The sequence below is a fragment of the Haliotis rubra genome, unplaced genomic scaffold (genome assembly GCF_003918875.1).
Source record: "Haliotis rubra isolate DU_JTF1 unplaced genomic scaffold, ASM391887v1 Scf3, whole genome shotgun sequence".
Lineage (NCBI taxonomy): Eukaryota > Metazoa > Mollusca > Gastropoda > Lepetellida > Haliotidae > Haliotis > Haliotis rubra.
Window position 1 is genome coordinate 3,278,515 of NW_025766968.1, and position 17,251 is coordinate 3,295,765.

The window sequence follows — 17,251 nt, forward strand, 5'->3', positions numbered from 1 at the left end:
GCTGTTTGTGCCCTAGTCTTGACCTCTGTCTCCATGTAATGAGACAGATTACACATAGATAAAACCACAGTGACCAGCAGTGCTGTGTTGTAACAAGAGGCTCACAGTTTCATGTATTCATGATATTCATTGCTCCCCACAACACCCACTCCTTATGGTAGGCTATCATACCGGTAGCTGTCCGGGGCTGGACTGGAACAGGTTCATCATGTGAGTGTGAGTGAGTGAGTGAGTAAGTTTAGTTTTACAACACTTTTAGCAATATTCCAGCAATATAAAGGTGGGAACACCAGAAATGGGCTTCACGCATTGTACCCATGTGAGGATAAAAAGAAGACTTTTGGTGCTATGGTATATAATTGTTAACAAAATAAAGCCTTTGCTATGAAATGGTTCAAAAGTAAGGCCTTTTGAGCTACAACATGTAACAGGTGAAAATTAGGACCATTGGTACTGTGGACACATGTCAAAATTAGGGCCTTAGGAACTAAAGATGATACAATCTTTAGGTCAAATGATCGTATTCCATCCCTGAGCTGTTTCTGGACTGTTAAATATAGTCTAAGAGAAAACATATACATTGTGTAATCAGTGGATGGGAACAAACCACTGACAAACCACACAAACAGATTTGAGTAAAATATTGAACAAAATCATATTTCTATGAATGAATCAATATCCATAGAGACAAGCTGGCAGGACAGTTATCGACTGTACCATGAATAACACGACTTCACCAAATCAATTAAAACTATAGAAAAAACAATAAAGTCAATATCTGGTGACCGAATCAACACCAAGGCCACTGAACAGCACTGTCACACTGTCAACCACAGAATCTTTTTATTGTCTTTAAGACCCCATGAAACAATATTAGTGTTTACAGACCGGCCCACTCGAGGGAACCTTACCGTAAACTTCTCTAACCCCCATTTATTTCAAGAATTCCATGTTTTCTCTCTGTATCTAAGACCTAAACAGAATCAAAGCATTCAAAGACTTAGAGTTACCTTACATTTAACTACAGTATGAAAGCAGGTGTATGAAAGATGGCTACCAATGTAGCAAATACCAAATACCATATTTCCTCTATTAGATGTCAGACCTCGAACACATACTAGCTTCTAACTGTACTGGGTCATATGCTCTGTCAAAAAACAGAATCCGGGCCTCTCTGATCCGCTGGGTCTTTTACACTCTTATATGTTGATGATTAATAATTATGTAATTTTTAGAGTAAAATTGATATTTTATACTTATCCTGACTCATGCTCTTTTGCTTGTCTTCTTCTTCTTGCGAACATAGTGGAACACTTGTATCTCCTTATTTGAAGCTCCCTTCAAAATAAAATCACTAATTGGTACTCACCACGAGTTGCTCCCCTTTGTCTCCCCTGGCGGGAAAAGGTGTCGCCACCCTCTGGCCATGTGCTCCACTCTCTCCTGATTTAGCGAGCCCAACACTTGAATTTACAGGAAATCCAAAGTGTTATGTGGGGAGGATGGGAGGGTTAACTCATGAGTCAGGATAAGTATAAAATATCAATTTTACTCTAAAAATTACATATTTTTCCTTATCCTGACTCATGCTCTTTGCTTGTAGCATCCTAATGAACGGAGGTGGGTAACAGAATACTTTGGATTTATAATTAGTGATTTTGTATAGATATACTGTAATATCTCCCTACGAAACTTCATGAAGTCTTAGATTTAGGATGTATCCTGTATAAAGAAAACCATAGGTTATATAAAGCCATTAAAGGGGAATTACATTATGAATATATTGAACAATACATATAAATTATATATATATATATATAGGTGACTCTGATAGAGGCACTGAAATTGACTATATCCAAGTATATGCTTAAGGTAGAATACTTAAGCTGAACATATATACATAGCCCTAAAACTCCTTAGAGTTATAAGCTAGATGAGTATGTATAAAATACATATTAATCTTGTGAGGCTAATATTTTAACGCCACTGAGGGACTGTCAGTTGCTGGCGAGGACCAGTGGTCCCAATGGTGAATGCCAGAGACATCTTCTGTAGTGATGTCTCTTAGGTAGTGATTAGCAAATACCATGTTAGATTTCCAATAGCATCCTTCCATAATAGGTGTTCAAGGAACAGTTACCGTGTAGGGCGAGGGTAGAGGCCAGTGCCCTGATCTCATGTGGATTTGATGCTGTTGGTGGGTCCAAGCCTGCTGCCTTGTAGGCACGGAGAATGACAGTCCTTATCCAAATAGATATTGTGGTCCGTGACACTTCTGTTTGATTCGGGCTTATAATGGGATGAATAAACGTTTGAGAAATCTTCTCCTTGTTTTGGATCGTCAGAAAATAAACTTTGAGCTTACGGACACAGTGATAGGTCTTGTGTATCTTGTGATCCGAGAATAGAGGATAGCGCCCGGGATGTGGAATAATCTGTCTGGTTGACCTGGCAGTTGATTCTTTGCAATGAAATCCCATCTTAATCCGAGGTGCGCTTGTGTTATGATTGTCATCAAACTGTATCCTCTCGTCCAGAGCCAAGTGAATTTCAGACATTCTTGCTGCTGTGGCTAGCGATAGCAGAAACAATGTTTTCTGTGAGAGAAATTCAAAGTTTGTCGATTCCAGGGTTCATAGACCTCACTTTCGTGAGGTGTTGTAACACTACATTCAGATCCCAAGTTGGAAGTGGAACTTCCGCTTTGGTCCTCCAATCGGAAGCTTCGTAGTAAGGCCAGTAACTCTGGAGATCTTGTCAATTTGACACCCGTTCTCATGGTGATTACAGAGCTAAGCCGCAAGATATGTTGATATCGTTGAACCTTTTAAATGTTTGTTTTGGCGTAGGTAACACAAATAGTCTGCCACTTGAGGTTGTGAAGCCTCTCTTGCTGTAAACCCTTTCTTTGTTGCATAATTTTTGAAACTGTGCCACTTGTCGTTAGAGTACAAGTTCACGAAGTTGAGTAACGTAGCAAGCGTGACTGACTGCTTTTGCCGCCCTGGCAGAATATCCTCTCTTGTTTAAACACATTTGTATACAGTCCATAATGTGTAGTTGGAACATTGCTGGGTTTCCTTGCACTTGTTTGGTGTGAGGATGAATTAACAGGTTTCTTGGCGCTTGGGTAGCTCCAGTGTTGGTTGACCGATTTCTTGAATTAGTATGGGAAACCACGTTCTGGCCGACCAGTAGGGCTAGCGACCAAAGTGAGTTGTAGGCTCTGTGTTTGTCTGATTTTCTGTAATACTTGAGGTATTATTGCTGGCGGGCGGAAACGCGACGCATTGAGGCCTTCCATGATAGACTTAAATCCGTTGCCCAAGCTTGGGGGTCTGGGACTGGTGACACAGATGTCGGTAGCTGATTGTTGAATCGCGTGGCGAATAGGTCTATTAAGCCGGCGCCCTAATTGCTTGATTATCTGTGCAAAATTTCCGGTTGATCATCCACTCTGTCGGTGATGGTAGATGAGGCCGAGAGAGCCGTCTGCTAGTATATTTCTGGCTCCGGGGAATGTGCACTGCTTTGACATGTAGATTTAGATCTTGTATTAAATCGAACAGTTGAAAGCTTAGGTTCAAAAGGTTCATCGATCTCGTTGAGCCTTGCTTGTTTATGTAGAACGCCACTGTCGAATTGTCTGTATGGATCATTAGGCCGCATTTTGTAGAAATGTGCTCCAATGTAGAATGGCGTTGATTACAGCTTTCATTTCTAGACTGTTTATATGGAGTTTGCATTCTTGCTGATTCCATAACCCTGATATCGTGTGGTTGGTGAGATGAGCTCCCCAACCTTGGAGTGACGCTGTCTACATACAGATGGGTTTTGTATTCCTGCTCTGCTAAACAAATCCCTTCGCAGACATTCGATTTCTTGGTCCACCATAGTAGATGTGGTCTGAGATGTTTCGGTAGACTGAATGGTTGTACATCGTTGAGATGTGCGTTGATGAGGACCTGTAGGGGACGTAACTGTAATCTGCCTGTGACAGTCATGTCTTGGGCTGATGTGAGAAGACCTAGTAGGCTCTGCCATTGTGCGCGAGTGGTAACGGAGAGAGTAGAGCTGGTGGAATGGTCTGTTGTATCTTGAGCCAACGGTCTTCTGGTACCATAATACGGTTGCGATTTGTGATGAATCGAATACCTAGGAACTGTAGGTCTTCTGGTACCATAATACGGTTGCGATGGTACTAGGTCCGACTTGCGTAAGTTTACTAACCAACCTAGTTGTGTTAGTAGCTTTATGATGTAATTTAACTGTAGTTTGAGACGCAGTGGATCTTGATCTACTTGTATCCCGTCGTCGAGGTAAAACGCACTCATTAGCCCTTGACGATGTAGAAATTTGATAATCGGTTTACGTTATCCTCGTGAATAGCCAGGGGCTGATGATATTCGAATGGAGTACTTTCCACTGGTAATGTAGCCCTTCTAGAGTAAATCGTAGGTATTTCCTGGAATCGGGATGAATGGGGATGTGCAAGTAGGCATCCTGTAGATCTATGCTGCCCATGTAGTCCATAGGGCCTAATCATCTGGCGTAACTGAGGTAAATGTATCATCTGCGAAACTTCGTGGTTTCGTAGATAGTTCTTGTTGAAAAAGCTCATGTTGTAGATGAGTCTGTATTTCTCCGTGGAGTTTTCTTGGGAACTAGGAAAACTGGGGAGTAGAAACCTGGTTCGACGTTTGCTTGATCTATTACTTCTATGGCCTGTTTGGATAGGAGTGATGAGACAGCCTCTTTTATCTTTGGTAGTTGTTGCGCTTTGTAAATCGAACTTGGGGGTTTGATTGTCAGCGGAGGCTTGTCCTGTAGAGGATCACGAAATCCGTGTTGAATAATGTTGGAGACGTAAGGATCTTGCAGTATTCCCCAGTTTTCCCAGTGTAGTTGGAGCGTCCACCCACTTGAGCTGGTTGTACTGGAGACGGCTGGGGTGGAAGACTCCAGTCGTTCGAACCTGTGTTTCAGCGTCTATAATTGCGGGAACCTCTGGGTGTCCTGCCTCTTCCTGATCCTCCTCTATAGTTGCCATATGGGCGAAGCGAAAAAAAGAATCTTTACCTCTAGAGCTGGCTATCTTCCTGTCTCTTGCTCTTTGTAGGCCCGCGGAACTTAGATCTGCCTGAGTATCTTTGTGAAGTCTGACGAATGACGCTGGCTAGTGTGTCCATCGATCTAATCATAAGGACTTCCCTGGAATCCTTAGAGACTTCCTTGGCGACCTTGTCGATTTCTCCGTCAAAGATGGATGTTGTCGACCACAGGGGCTGTATAAAGTGGGGCTGTAAAGTTCTCCCCAATTACAGGAGGCGAGGAGGCCTTGACGACGAGCTAAGGTCAGTGCTGCTGAAACAGATGTAAGATGATCCGTTAAAACTGCTGATCTTTCTTTTGCATAAGTAAGGCAGAATAAATCATTCTATCATCTTCCGTCGTGGAATCCCGAATCTAGTAATAAGAGTCTCATTGATCGTCCTAGATCTATTTAACCCAAAGAACATAACGTCTCGTCATGGTTTCTATATGAGCCAACTTGCGATCATCCATCTTGTAAATCTTGTTCTTTACATAAGCTGATGATCTTATAGTTCTCATCGATGTCCTGGGCCTTGTAGAAGGAGTCCATGTTATCGTGGAGAACTTCTTGGCTTGAAAGTTGGGTAGATGTGGTATCTGAACTTTCAGTAGCTTTCTGGAAAGCTGCATCTAGATTCTGTGGCACTGCCGCAATCGGGTCGATCGGGGGTAGAGTGATTGCATCTGGATCATCTTCCTTCATCAAATACGTCTGAGCTGTATTGCCACTTTTAGATGGTGATGTGAGATCTAGGTTATTGACCATCCAATACCGTATCTCTGCATCAGAAAATATGATTCCTCCATCATCCTCAAAACCATCATCATTAATAAATTGTAGATGCTCTTCGGGACTGCGTGTAGCTATCTGAATATCTGATGAGGTTTGTGGCGATCTAGTTGACTTGTGCGCCGCTCTATGTGGAGATCTGATGGGTGATCGACCTGGTGATGAACGGAGTGGAGATCGTCTATGGGATGATCTTCTCGGAGACTTGTGAGGTGAATGTTGATAGCCCGCTGGCTCTTCGGCAGTCCTCGATGTTCTTCTAGACGATGAAGATCTGGAATCATATGTCTTTCGCGAATGCCTTCGCGAAGCTTCATTTGCGTCCGGTCCGGGGGATCGATGATATGACCTTCGCGAAGGCTTCCGTGATGTCTGATGGTCTGAGTCCATATCTAGAGATGAAATCGAAGATGGTGATGATCTCTCCCGCCTTCGCGAAGGCCTTCGCGAAGGCTGTACATCTAGGTCCTTCGTCAAGGTGGTGCGGGACTTCCTTCGCGAAGGTGACATCGTCTTGGCTGCTACGTTGACGGGGGGTGCCTCTGGGGTGCTGTCTACGTTGGAGCCTTCGCGAAGGCTCGGACCCTGCTTAGCGCAGTTTGTAGTGGTCCTCCATGATGTTCATAATCTGCGCATCATGTCTTCTGGGATGATCTGTGACGAAGTCGTCGGCGTCTTTTCTGCGATGGGGTTCACATCAATGGCGTCTGACGCCGGTGTAGAGGCATCAGGCTGCATGGAGATCTCTGCAGAAGTCACAGTCGCTGACACCGTCAGCTTCTTCTGCCGTAAGTCGGGGATGATTATCGGCTGATCATCGTAGAGGCCCAACTCTGCTGCTGGAACGATCTCGGCTGAAAGTTCTTGCTGTCTTCGTAGATTTCCCTTTGGAAGTCTGCGCTGCCCTGGGTGTCCTCAATCTGCGTTGAGACGAGCGATGAGGCCCTCTTAGACTTAGTCTGCAATGACGGGGATGTCTGGGGAGGCGGTCGTTTCTTCTCCGAGGTAACGGACTGCGTCCCCACGTTCCTCTGCCGCGAAGTCTCTAGCAGAACACACCAGGCGGAGAGAGGTCGATCGCTAGCAGCTGACTGGAAGGAATATCTGGACTCTCTGCCATGTTTTGCCCTTGTTTCAGCGTGATCTATCTGCAGCCGCGTCTTAAGACATAAAGATGATATTTATTAAATGCAGAATGAGATAAATTAATGCAGTAACTGCAACGTGAATTAAACGCACACGGCGTTAGAACAACTAGGGCATATTACATGTGGATCGGAGGCAGAAAACGTAATCTACAAATCGTACAGATTTTCATGAACGTAAAGCTAGCTGAACAATCATCGAATACCGTGAATAAACGGTAGAAATCACGATAATTAATCAATACAAATAGTAAAGGATACTAGCTATACCTCTATAGTAACCTATGAGAGGTAAAAACTAAGAGATTATCAAAGGATATGTGTGTAAGGAGACACAAGGCGCTCTCACATCCTGCTCACTGGGCGAAGAAGGAGAGAGTGAAGCACATGGCCAGAGGGTGGCGACACCTTTTCCCGCCAGGGGAGACAAAGGGGAGCAACTCGTGGTGAGTACCAATTAGTGATTTTATTTTGAAGGGAGCTTCAAATAAGGAGATACAAGTGTTCCACTATGTTCGCAAGAAGAAGAAGACAAGCAAAAGAGCATGAGTCAGGATAAGGAAAAATAATATTTCTGCAAATATCCCCTTTTTAATACAGGATTTAAGACTTGGGAAGGAAAATACATCAGTGCATCAGACACTGAAAACCTGAAAAACGGTACCACGTTTTGGATGGTCTGCAAAAGGAAACAGAGACATACTTGAAGTATGAACTATCTAAATCCTGAATATTCACCTTCCATGTTCCAACTGAGGCAGTTGACGAAGCATTCTGTTTCAATAGTCGCAGTCTTGTACCAGCGATAGTCTAGTTTCTGTTGACAAAAAACGAACACGCATTACATGTGAGCTGTAGCAAGGGATGAACATACAATGGATGCAAGTTCTCATTGTGACAGTAGACATGGTAGATAACTCACAAACTAAGACTTCTATGAATCAATGAAATATTTGAGTCCCAGATCTCTATTAATGTCATGCAATCTTTGTGAAAAGTGTCCATAATATGTTTATTTAAAAGTACAACTATCATGCTTTTGCAAATAAAAAATCTAATTCTGAAAACAATTACAAGAAATTCATCGAAACAATAGAAATGCATAAATATGCAATTAACATGATTAATTAAGGAATTAAAATCAAGCCAATCATGCTTGATGTGTTGCACAAATAAAATGAAAACACTATTTTTAGATTCTGATTGAGAAGCACGAAGACAATTTACCAGGTGACATCAGACAAAGTGACATGACATTTATTTTCTTCCACGACATCTTTATGACATTGATATTGACCTTCCCCTTTGCACAAAGTCAGCTGCATGATGGTCGGTGCAGCCACATGCACAAACCTGCAGCTGTGACTGCAAGCGCAAACCTCACACACTTATCCATACACCTGGCGACATGGCAACCAACATAAAATACCGCAAATGTCACAACACTAAAATAAGCTGTTTTTCATAGACACAAATTTGTCCAAATACACAAAGCACAAGCAGTCATTCAAAATAAAATTTAAAATTCTTTAATCCCATTTCACAAAGCAAAATTACCCTATAATCAAAACTCATATTCATATTGGAAGACAATCATCCATTCCAAATCAACAGCAAATTGTAGTAAAAATACCAAAAGGTATTAAAAAGTTCCCATTTTATGTTCATAAAACTATGTTATGGCTGTGTAGAAGTGACTTGTACAACATTAAAGTAGGAACAATAAAATAAGGACGCTTTTATGTATAGATTTACATCACTGCCTAACATTAATTACATTATATTAATTAATTACATAAATTACATTAATTACACTTTCCCCAATTTGCTTGCAAGGTTACTTAGTTTGGAATCCATGATAAATCGCTGTGCATCTGCTTTGATCACATTGTGAAGTATGCCTAAGGATGTAACTTTATCACAAACATAATTGCTTGTGCTGTCAACAACGGCAAGTTATCAGTTGGGGTAGGATGAACAAAGACTACACTTTGTTGATTTTGATAGTGAACAATAAGAGACATTGTCAACTCATGCAAAAAGCAAATGACTTTACCTCAATATCACCGTCCTCGCTACATGGCAACAATTTTGGTTTAAACTCGGACCTAACTATAAAAGCCTGGTTGACCACAATCTTGTTACATTGCAAGATAAAACAATCCTAAACCTTGAACATGGCTGTCGGACTTTGCAACAATATTCTCTGATTAATGTTGCCCATATTTCATGCCTTCAGTAACCTGAAAATTCCTACAGAGAAAACTCCTGAAAATAAATAAAAGGAAAAAAATACCAATAAAAGCTTCCTATTTTCAATCGGTTGAATGAAGTTTCACTTGGATCAAGTGAGATGTGAGATTGGATTACCATGTTTACATGACTTAATCAATACGTCATTGATTCGCTGAGTTCACCGTGCTACACGCAGTGACAACACTTCCACATGTTTGTCAATAACTATATGTGCACACTAGTTTTCACATCAAACAATACTCTCTGTCCTTCAAACTGTACTATATAGAGCAGAATAAGGATAACTTGTATGATATTTAAGTCTTTTCACTAAGAAGGGGTTGAGCTGATATTGTTTAAAGACGATTTTTGAAATACCTGTATCAGTGAGGGAGTGGTATTTCAGTTGTCAGTTTGATATTGGAAGACAGCCCAAAGAGATTCAGGTCTCAAGTCTTTACCCCTTGGTGAAACCCATGAGTACAGATATAGTGGTGATCACTGATATCCAGCAACTGTGACATTTCTAGGGGAGGCAACTCTCACATTTCTAAGGGAGGCAACTCTGACATTTCTAAGGGAGGCAACTCTACACAGTGAAGCCCAGCACCTTAGATGACAAAGCTATGTGTACAGCATCTTTTGCTTGACAAGGAAACTTCTCAGCTAGACTATGTGGGTGCCCCATATGAAAGTAAGCATGTGAACTTTGAAGGAGTTTTACATTAGAAAGCAGTATAGTAATTACCAGCAACCTCAGGCATACAAATCAGCATGAAGCTTACCAGACAACTAACAACTGACCCATGACACCAGGGATCATTCTCAACCTGCCAGTACACCTAGCATCTGTCCTCCAAGATGGTCACTCATACCTACCTATACTCAGTGACCATAGCAACTAAGTCTGGTCGACCTTCTCTCAGTAAAGCAAGTTCACGTTAAAACAGTCCAAATAAACCAAACTAATGAAAATGAAGTCAAAAGACACTTTAAAAATGGTCAACAATTGGGTGCTTGGATAAAACAAAAATAAGAATAATCCTCAATTAAGTTAGAACTGGATGTTATAAAACAAAAGTGAATCTGGAGTAGAGATTGGTAGAACATAACCTTGATCTGTGCACAAACTACAACACTATAACATTCAATAGGATTTACAAGAGATCAGAATCACATTGAAGTCTCTCATAACAGATATATATACAGATACTGTAGCGCAGACATGGCAAGGGTAAGCTGTTTTCAGGGGTTAAAATTCCACTGCATTCAGGCCTGCTCAAATAATCCTGTATAGAAGAAACACGGACATGCTGTTGATCCAAAACGGTGTTTTTGACACAGATGCTGTTTAGTACACACAAATTAATTTAACCCCTGAAACTATAAAAGTTAGGATAACAAGTTAGTAGTCCCAACATCAAGATGAGCACTTCTAACAAAGACTAACAATGTCACTTCATATGTAACTTCCAAATAAACAACAGATGAGGACATTTTCAAGTAGAAAGATATTAATTCATTCTTTTAAATTCAGGGCTCATTTTGCAACAAATATTTGATTAATTTTCAGTTGGTTAGTTTCTTTTGCCTTTCTTCTGCCGCACTCAGCAATATTACAACCAAATGCAGGCAGTCTGTAAATAATCAAGTCTGGACCAGACAAACCAGTGACTGATATCATGAGCAACATCCCACTGTCAGGATATGGTGACATGTAATCAACCAAGACATAATCTCTGAAATATGAATCAAGTCAAAGTTCAAATTAAAACCTTTCTACTTGTACTGGAAAACAGTCATCAAGAAATCACTACGACAATGGTAATTGGAAACCAGAATATCAGACAGCACTATGGCGATTTACCATGAGGAATTAAGGACAAGTAAATTATGTAATGAAACATCTTCTGATAATGCTCTGAAAATTTAACTCAAAATTTTTTTTTAGCATTTACAAAAAAAAATTCTGGAATCATAGCAGCAACAGGTTTCCTGTCTGACCCAAATTTATTTGTTCAGGTGAAGCAAATACAATTCATTGCACATTCAACCTACAATGAGTAAGTGAGTGATTTGGGTTTAAAGCCTCTTTGAACAGTATTCCAGTTAAATCCCTGTGTGTGTGCAAAATATGAGATGAAAGCCCTAAGTGTTGTATGCTTTGGACATTTACAACTTTGGCTCTGAGACATTCAACACAGAATTGGTGCAATACAGGACTCAACCCACAATCTTGGTTTCTGGTGTGCCAAATGGATGTATGCAACTCTATACATCAACTTGTGTCTCCTTAGACTGGGCCACTCATGCCTACCTACCTACATGATAAGTTACTCATATGGTTGAAATGTCAGCATTGTCAGATTTTAGATATAACTGTACTTTTATATTCCTTATTCGAAAACAGCAAGTTCTCTTAAAGGTTGCCAGTTATAATTAGACTTAGTGTTAAATTGTTTTTTCATTTTCATTTCTGTATGTGTCTCTGGAAACCACTGGAATAAGGCAACCATAATCTAGAGGGAATGTTTACGCCATAATTAGGTGTGTTTGTTTGCTGTTTAACACTGCTCTCTGCAATCTTCCAGCTGTATTATAGCGGTTTGTAAATAATGTAGCGTGGACCAGAAAATCCAGTGAGTGATATCATGAGCATCAATCTACTCAACTGGATTACAATGACAAGCATCATCCAAGTCAGTGAGCCTGACCACCCGATCCTGTTAGTCACCTTTTACAAAAGGCCCGAGTTTCTTGCTAGGATCTTCATGGGTATTGCCAGTATGAAATTCAACTGAACTTGTCAATTTTAATAGGGTCTGATCATTGTCCTCTACAATAATCAACAGACAAGAATACCTAACATGTACCATCATGATAATCTCATATCTATCATTTACACAGTCAATAACAATGTTAGTGTATATGTGGAAACAATAATAGATATACCATAACGCTTTCAAATTTTATATTGGCAAAAAACATACCAGTACATGAAAAATATAATCTGTCATGTGTATAAGGTAACAATATTAGCAGTTAGTAATGTTAATGTGATTTCTGGCTGTAGTGTATTGGCTGTGGTCCTATATATCAGGTGAGTGCAGAAAGCAGGGATGCACAGTGGTAGTGTTGTCATGGTAACATTGGTCCCTTGTCAGCCTGTCCATCCTATGTATGACAAGTGTCGTCTTTTTGTGCATTTTCCCCAATATTCGGTTAAAATTCAGTAGTCAGAAAATAGTTTGGTCCGGGCCAGGCAAGCCAGTGGTTGATAATATGACAGGGAATATAATATGTTTGGGAAACATAATTCACAAGTTTGTTTGTCGTTTAACACTCAGCAATATTGCAACTATATGGCGGCTGTCTGTAAATAACTGACTATATAGAACTATATATTTTTAAAAATGCAAAGTAGAAAATACAATCTAACTTTTACCATTCATAACACTTTCTAGCTTTGAAGGATTCAAGCCATATTCATGCTATGTACTTCTTCTGAGTCAAGATTTTGCAATTCCACATGCAGTATTGATTATAAGACTAACAAACAGAGTAAATACATATAAAGAACTTGCATAAGATCCTTCAAATCTTGCATTAACAGCAATATTGAAAAATATACCCAGAGAAACAAAGGAACACAGGAAAATTCAAGCGTTCCTTTATTATATTCCAGTTTTCATCACCACAGCCCTATTCAAAGCTGGTGATGAAAACTAGAAAATATTAAAGGAACACTTGAATTTTCCTATGTTCCTTTGTTTCTCTACATATATTAGAAAGATAAGAAAATCAACTATCAGGTAGCTCTTTCTGTTGGTTTGAGAAACCAAACCACAATAAAATGACTGGGATGAAAGTGTAAGAAAAACTAAATGCACAGGCCAAATATGATTAAAAGTGTGTATATATATAAACAGTAGTGATTTCTTGATGGGAGGACATGAACTTGATAAAGACTCATGCTAACGCAGGAAAACCAGCAAAACAAACACACAAACCTTTGTATGTCCCTGAAGGAAAAGAACAAACACAATAACATGGTGTAGTGTAAGACAGGTGTACATGGCTAAACTAACACCTGGCTAGTATGTCATGGTTTACAGTTTTTATTATGAAAGGATGAAACACAAATATTTCAGATTTACATTTCTAATGTATCTAAACATGTTGCCTTTGTGCAGTGATGGAAATTGGGGTCTCCTTGCTTATCCAGTTTAACATAAACTTGGGAATCATTTTTGAATGTTGAACAACTATTTGTCATCCGTTGAACTGAATGAAATAATGTTGTTTTTTATTTGAGTTTTGATTTGATTTCTGGTCAGCTGATCTGTAAACCAATTCTAAAAAGGTCAAAGGGACCGTTCTTAATTTATTGCAAGGGGGCTGATGATGATTTTAAGGAGGGGGTCACCCATTTTGTTCTGGGGAGGTAGGGGGGTCATCAATTTTATACACATGTTTCTAGGGGGTCAGCAATTTTGTGTATAAAAATATTTAAAATTATGCTTAAAAAATATTGGAAGGGAGAGGGGGTCATTGATTTTGTACATGACATGCAGGGGATCCACTTACTTTGTACATGAATTTTAGGGAGGGTCATTCACATTGTACATGCTTCTCCATAAAAATCATCATCACCCCCCCTGGCCATAAATTATGAACGGTCTCTAACCATACCATTTTACACAATCATTTAATCAAAAACACTATTACAGTGGAACTGATTGAGCAAACTCTTATACTGTAATGGTGGTTCAGTGATGGGAGCATTCCACCACAAACATAACGATAGGTACATTATACAAAAAACTATCAAGGACCTTTGTACACATGTACCAGTCAACATTTTCTTGTATAACATATACTTGACACGTCCTTGTACCTTATGGCTATCTACAATATTAATTTGGTTCAACAACAGTTCAAGAGACCATGTACAAGTAATGCCCAAATTCTCTATTGTCTCCCTTGCTTACATGGGAATGACTTGAAAACAGAAACCAAGAAACCAGAAACAGGAATTTTTTGTTTGCTTGCTCGTTGTTGTTTAATGCCTTACTCCTCAATATTCCACTAAATGGCGGCGGTCTGTAAATAATCGAGTCTGGACCAGACAATCCAGTGACCAACAACATGAGCATCGATCTACGCAGTTAGGATACAATGACATGTGTCAACCAAGTCAGCGAGCCTGACCATCCGATCTTGTTAGTCGCCTCTTACGACAAGCATGGGTTGCTGAACACCTGTTCTAACCCATATCGTCATGGGTTACAGGAATTGGTACAATAGCAAGTGATCATCAGATCATTAAAGTTATCCTGCTTATTAAATACCTTCTTCTGTCATTCAGTTTACTAAAATGTCTACTGCAGTGAAACCATTAACTGAGACACCTTCCATACATTTTAACTAACTACATGTATTTACAACATAAATAACCAAGACAAGGCACCATGAATTTAATGGCCAGTTTTAATGATTTATGAAGGTCACCCCTGGAATTTAATTAAGTCCACAAAAATGATTCTAATTAATGGTAAAAATGATAGTCCACAGGGAAATATCCCTGATCCTTCCTGAATATTGTTAGTCTCGGACAATTGGTATTAATTTTTCAAACCTAGAAGGCCTAAGACCTAAGCTACACATTAACAACTAAGTAAGTGAATGGTGCATGACTGTAAGACTACATGCAATAGCCTCTAAGTTTTCTCAAGAACCTTGTTCATGTTGTTAGAAAGCATCTTGTGAGGCAATCATTTCCTAACAACTAGCCCAGGTCCACTCCCTATATCAATGAATAAATAATGTTTTCAAATCAATGAATGTCTGTGATACCAACCGCCCACCAGACAGACATCTACATATCGTCACCGAATGGTCTTCAATGTTTGAGTGATGGACTACATGTAAAAAAAAAATACCAACCCTACAGTGCTAATGATCCATGCAAGTAAAGTTGTGTCTTTTGAAGTGATTTTCGACACAATTGTGTTGAACATCAAATATACCTGATATGTATACATATCCATGCAGATATGTACACGCATAGTAAAGTCAGTGTTTGAAATTAGGAACCCCTGTCAATCTCTTAAAAAACAGATCCATGACACCCCTACATAAGTGCTTGCATCAGGTGACTCTCTGATGCCCATTCTAAATAAATGATGTTGAGATTTTTTATCCGAACAAGATTATTATTTTTCAAAAATTATTCAGCTTTTGCTTCTTTATCATCTCAGTTTGGAAATTTTGACCTTAACAAAACAAAAAGTCCCATGACAGTGTGCCAATCTATGTGCAGATGCAAAAGCACTAAAACATCATGGGGTATAAAATATTCACAACTACATAATAGCATGGCCTTTATTTTTTTCATGTGGAACTGCCCATTTTTCCAACACACAAAAATCAGACTTGTTCATTCACAAAGAACAATTGGCTGACATGACCTCCCGCAGATTTTCAAATGTCACAATCTGTTTTTTTATGAGATTGGAATCCTTGCCATTGTCTAAATGATAAAACTAAAATATTTAGGGTATGTCATTTTCCAACAATAAAGTCATAAACACCATGGACGTCATTAACTTCTAACACTGATCTGTAACTATATCAACAGGTGCTCTTTAGATAAGTGAAGATATTATATGCACCATGTGTCATTAATATACAGTGTCCCTTAATATTTAAGGCTACTTACATGCTGACTTTCGTGAATCAGAGGAGTTGGTTCAAATATATGGACTTTCCTGCCATAGCTGGCTGCAATCTGAAGATAAAGACATATATAAGTAACCAGAGAGTTAGCAATAAGTTTCTACAGATCATGTTTCGTAATATACTACTATAGCAATATCAAGGTGGGGACATCAGAAATAGGCTTCACACATTATACCCAACTGGGGAATAAAACCCAGGTCTTCAGTGTGACGAGCGAACACTTTAACCAAGAGGCTACCCCACAGCCCCATATCATAGGGAACACCAGAACTGGTCTTCACACAATTTATCCATGGGGAATCAAACCAAAGTCTTTGACATGGTAACAACATGCTTTACCAACTGGGCTAAACATACTGCCACAGAGACCTACAAGGACTTACACATACTGCCACAGAGACCTACAAGGACTTACACATACTGCCACAGAGACCTACAAGGACTTACACATACTGCCACAGAGACCTACAAGGACTTACACATACTGCCACAGAGACCTACAAGGACTTACAGATCACATGTGCCAATATATGTCCAGAGGGTGAAGAGTGAAGTCAACAGGTTTTTGCTACAGGACTTGCAACACTTCAGTTATATCAGGGCATATCAGCTTGATGTGGGAGGAAGGACAACAGTAGTGAGTGAGTGAGTGAGTGAGGTTGGTTTAAAGCCGCTTTAGCAATATTCCAGCAATATCACAGCAGGGGACACCAGAAATGGGCTTCACATATTGTACCCATTTGGGGGATTGAACCCTGGGTCTTTGGCATGACGAGTGATAGCTTTAACCACTGGGCTACCCCACCGCCCCTAAAGACAAAAGTAATGCAGGTCACCATTTCAGTGAAACACACATGCATCATGGGTATGGTACAGAGCTGATCTGGAACTCAAACCAATAATGATATGTTTCTGGCATGCTTAGGGGGCAAACTTTGCTCCTCAAATATGACACTTCAATTAACTGGGTTACCTTTGCCTCCAGTAACATTTTAGCTAGACACTATTTTTCAAGTACTGTAGAGATACACTTAATCACAATAAGATGTACAACAAGATTCAACATGTATAATCCATACAAGTTCAACATTTGTCAGGTGATGGATACAATATTCATTGTCACATGTGACAAGCTGCCCATTTGACATTCTTCAATAAATTTCAGTCATCCAAGGTAACTGTTCTCCATACCCCCAGTAAATGGTTATTCTATCATTCATTATCACTGTAGTTGATACATCATGTT

The 17,251-nt window shown here is 39.8% G+C and overlaps 1 protein-coding gene across 1 annotated transcript in view; it reads right to left on the minus strand.

Annotated features, from left to right (window-relative positions):
• Positions 1–17,251, minus strand: part of LOC124282423 (dmX-like protein 2) — a 119,607-nt gene that overhangs the window by 75,779 nt on the left and 26,577 nt on the right. The window contains 3 exon segments of the mRNA XM_046718414.1: positions 7,768–7,846; positions 13,275–13,286; positions 15,986–16,054. Coding sequence (XP_046574370.1) covers positions 7,768–7,846; positions 13,275–13,286; positions 15,986–16,054 — 160 coding nt within the window.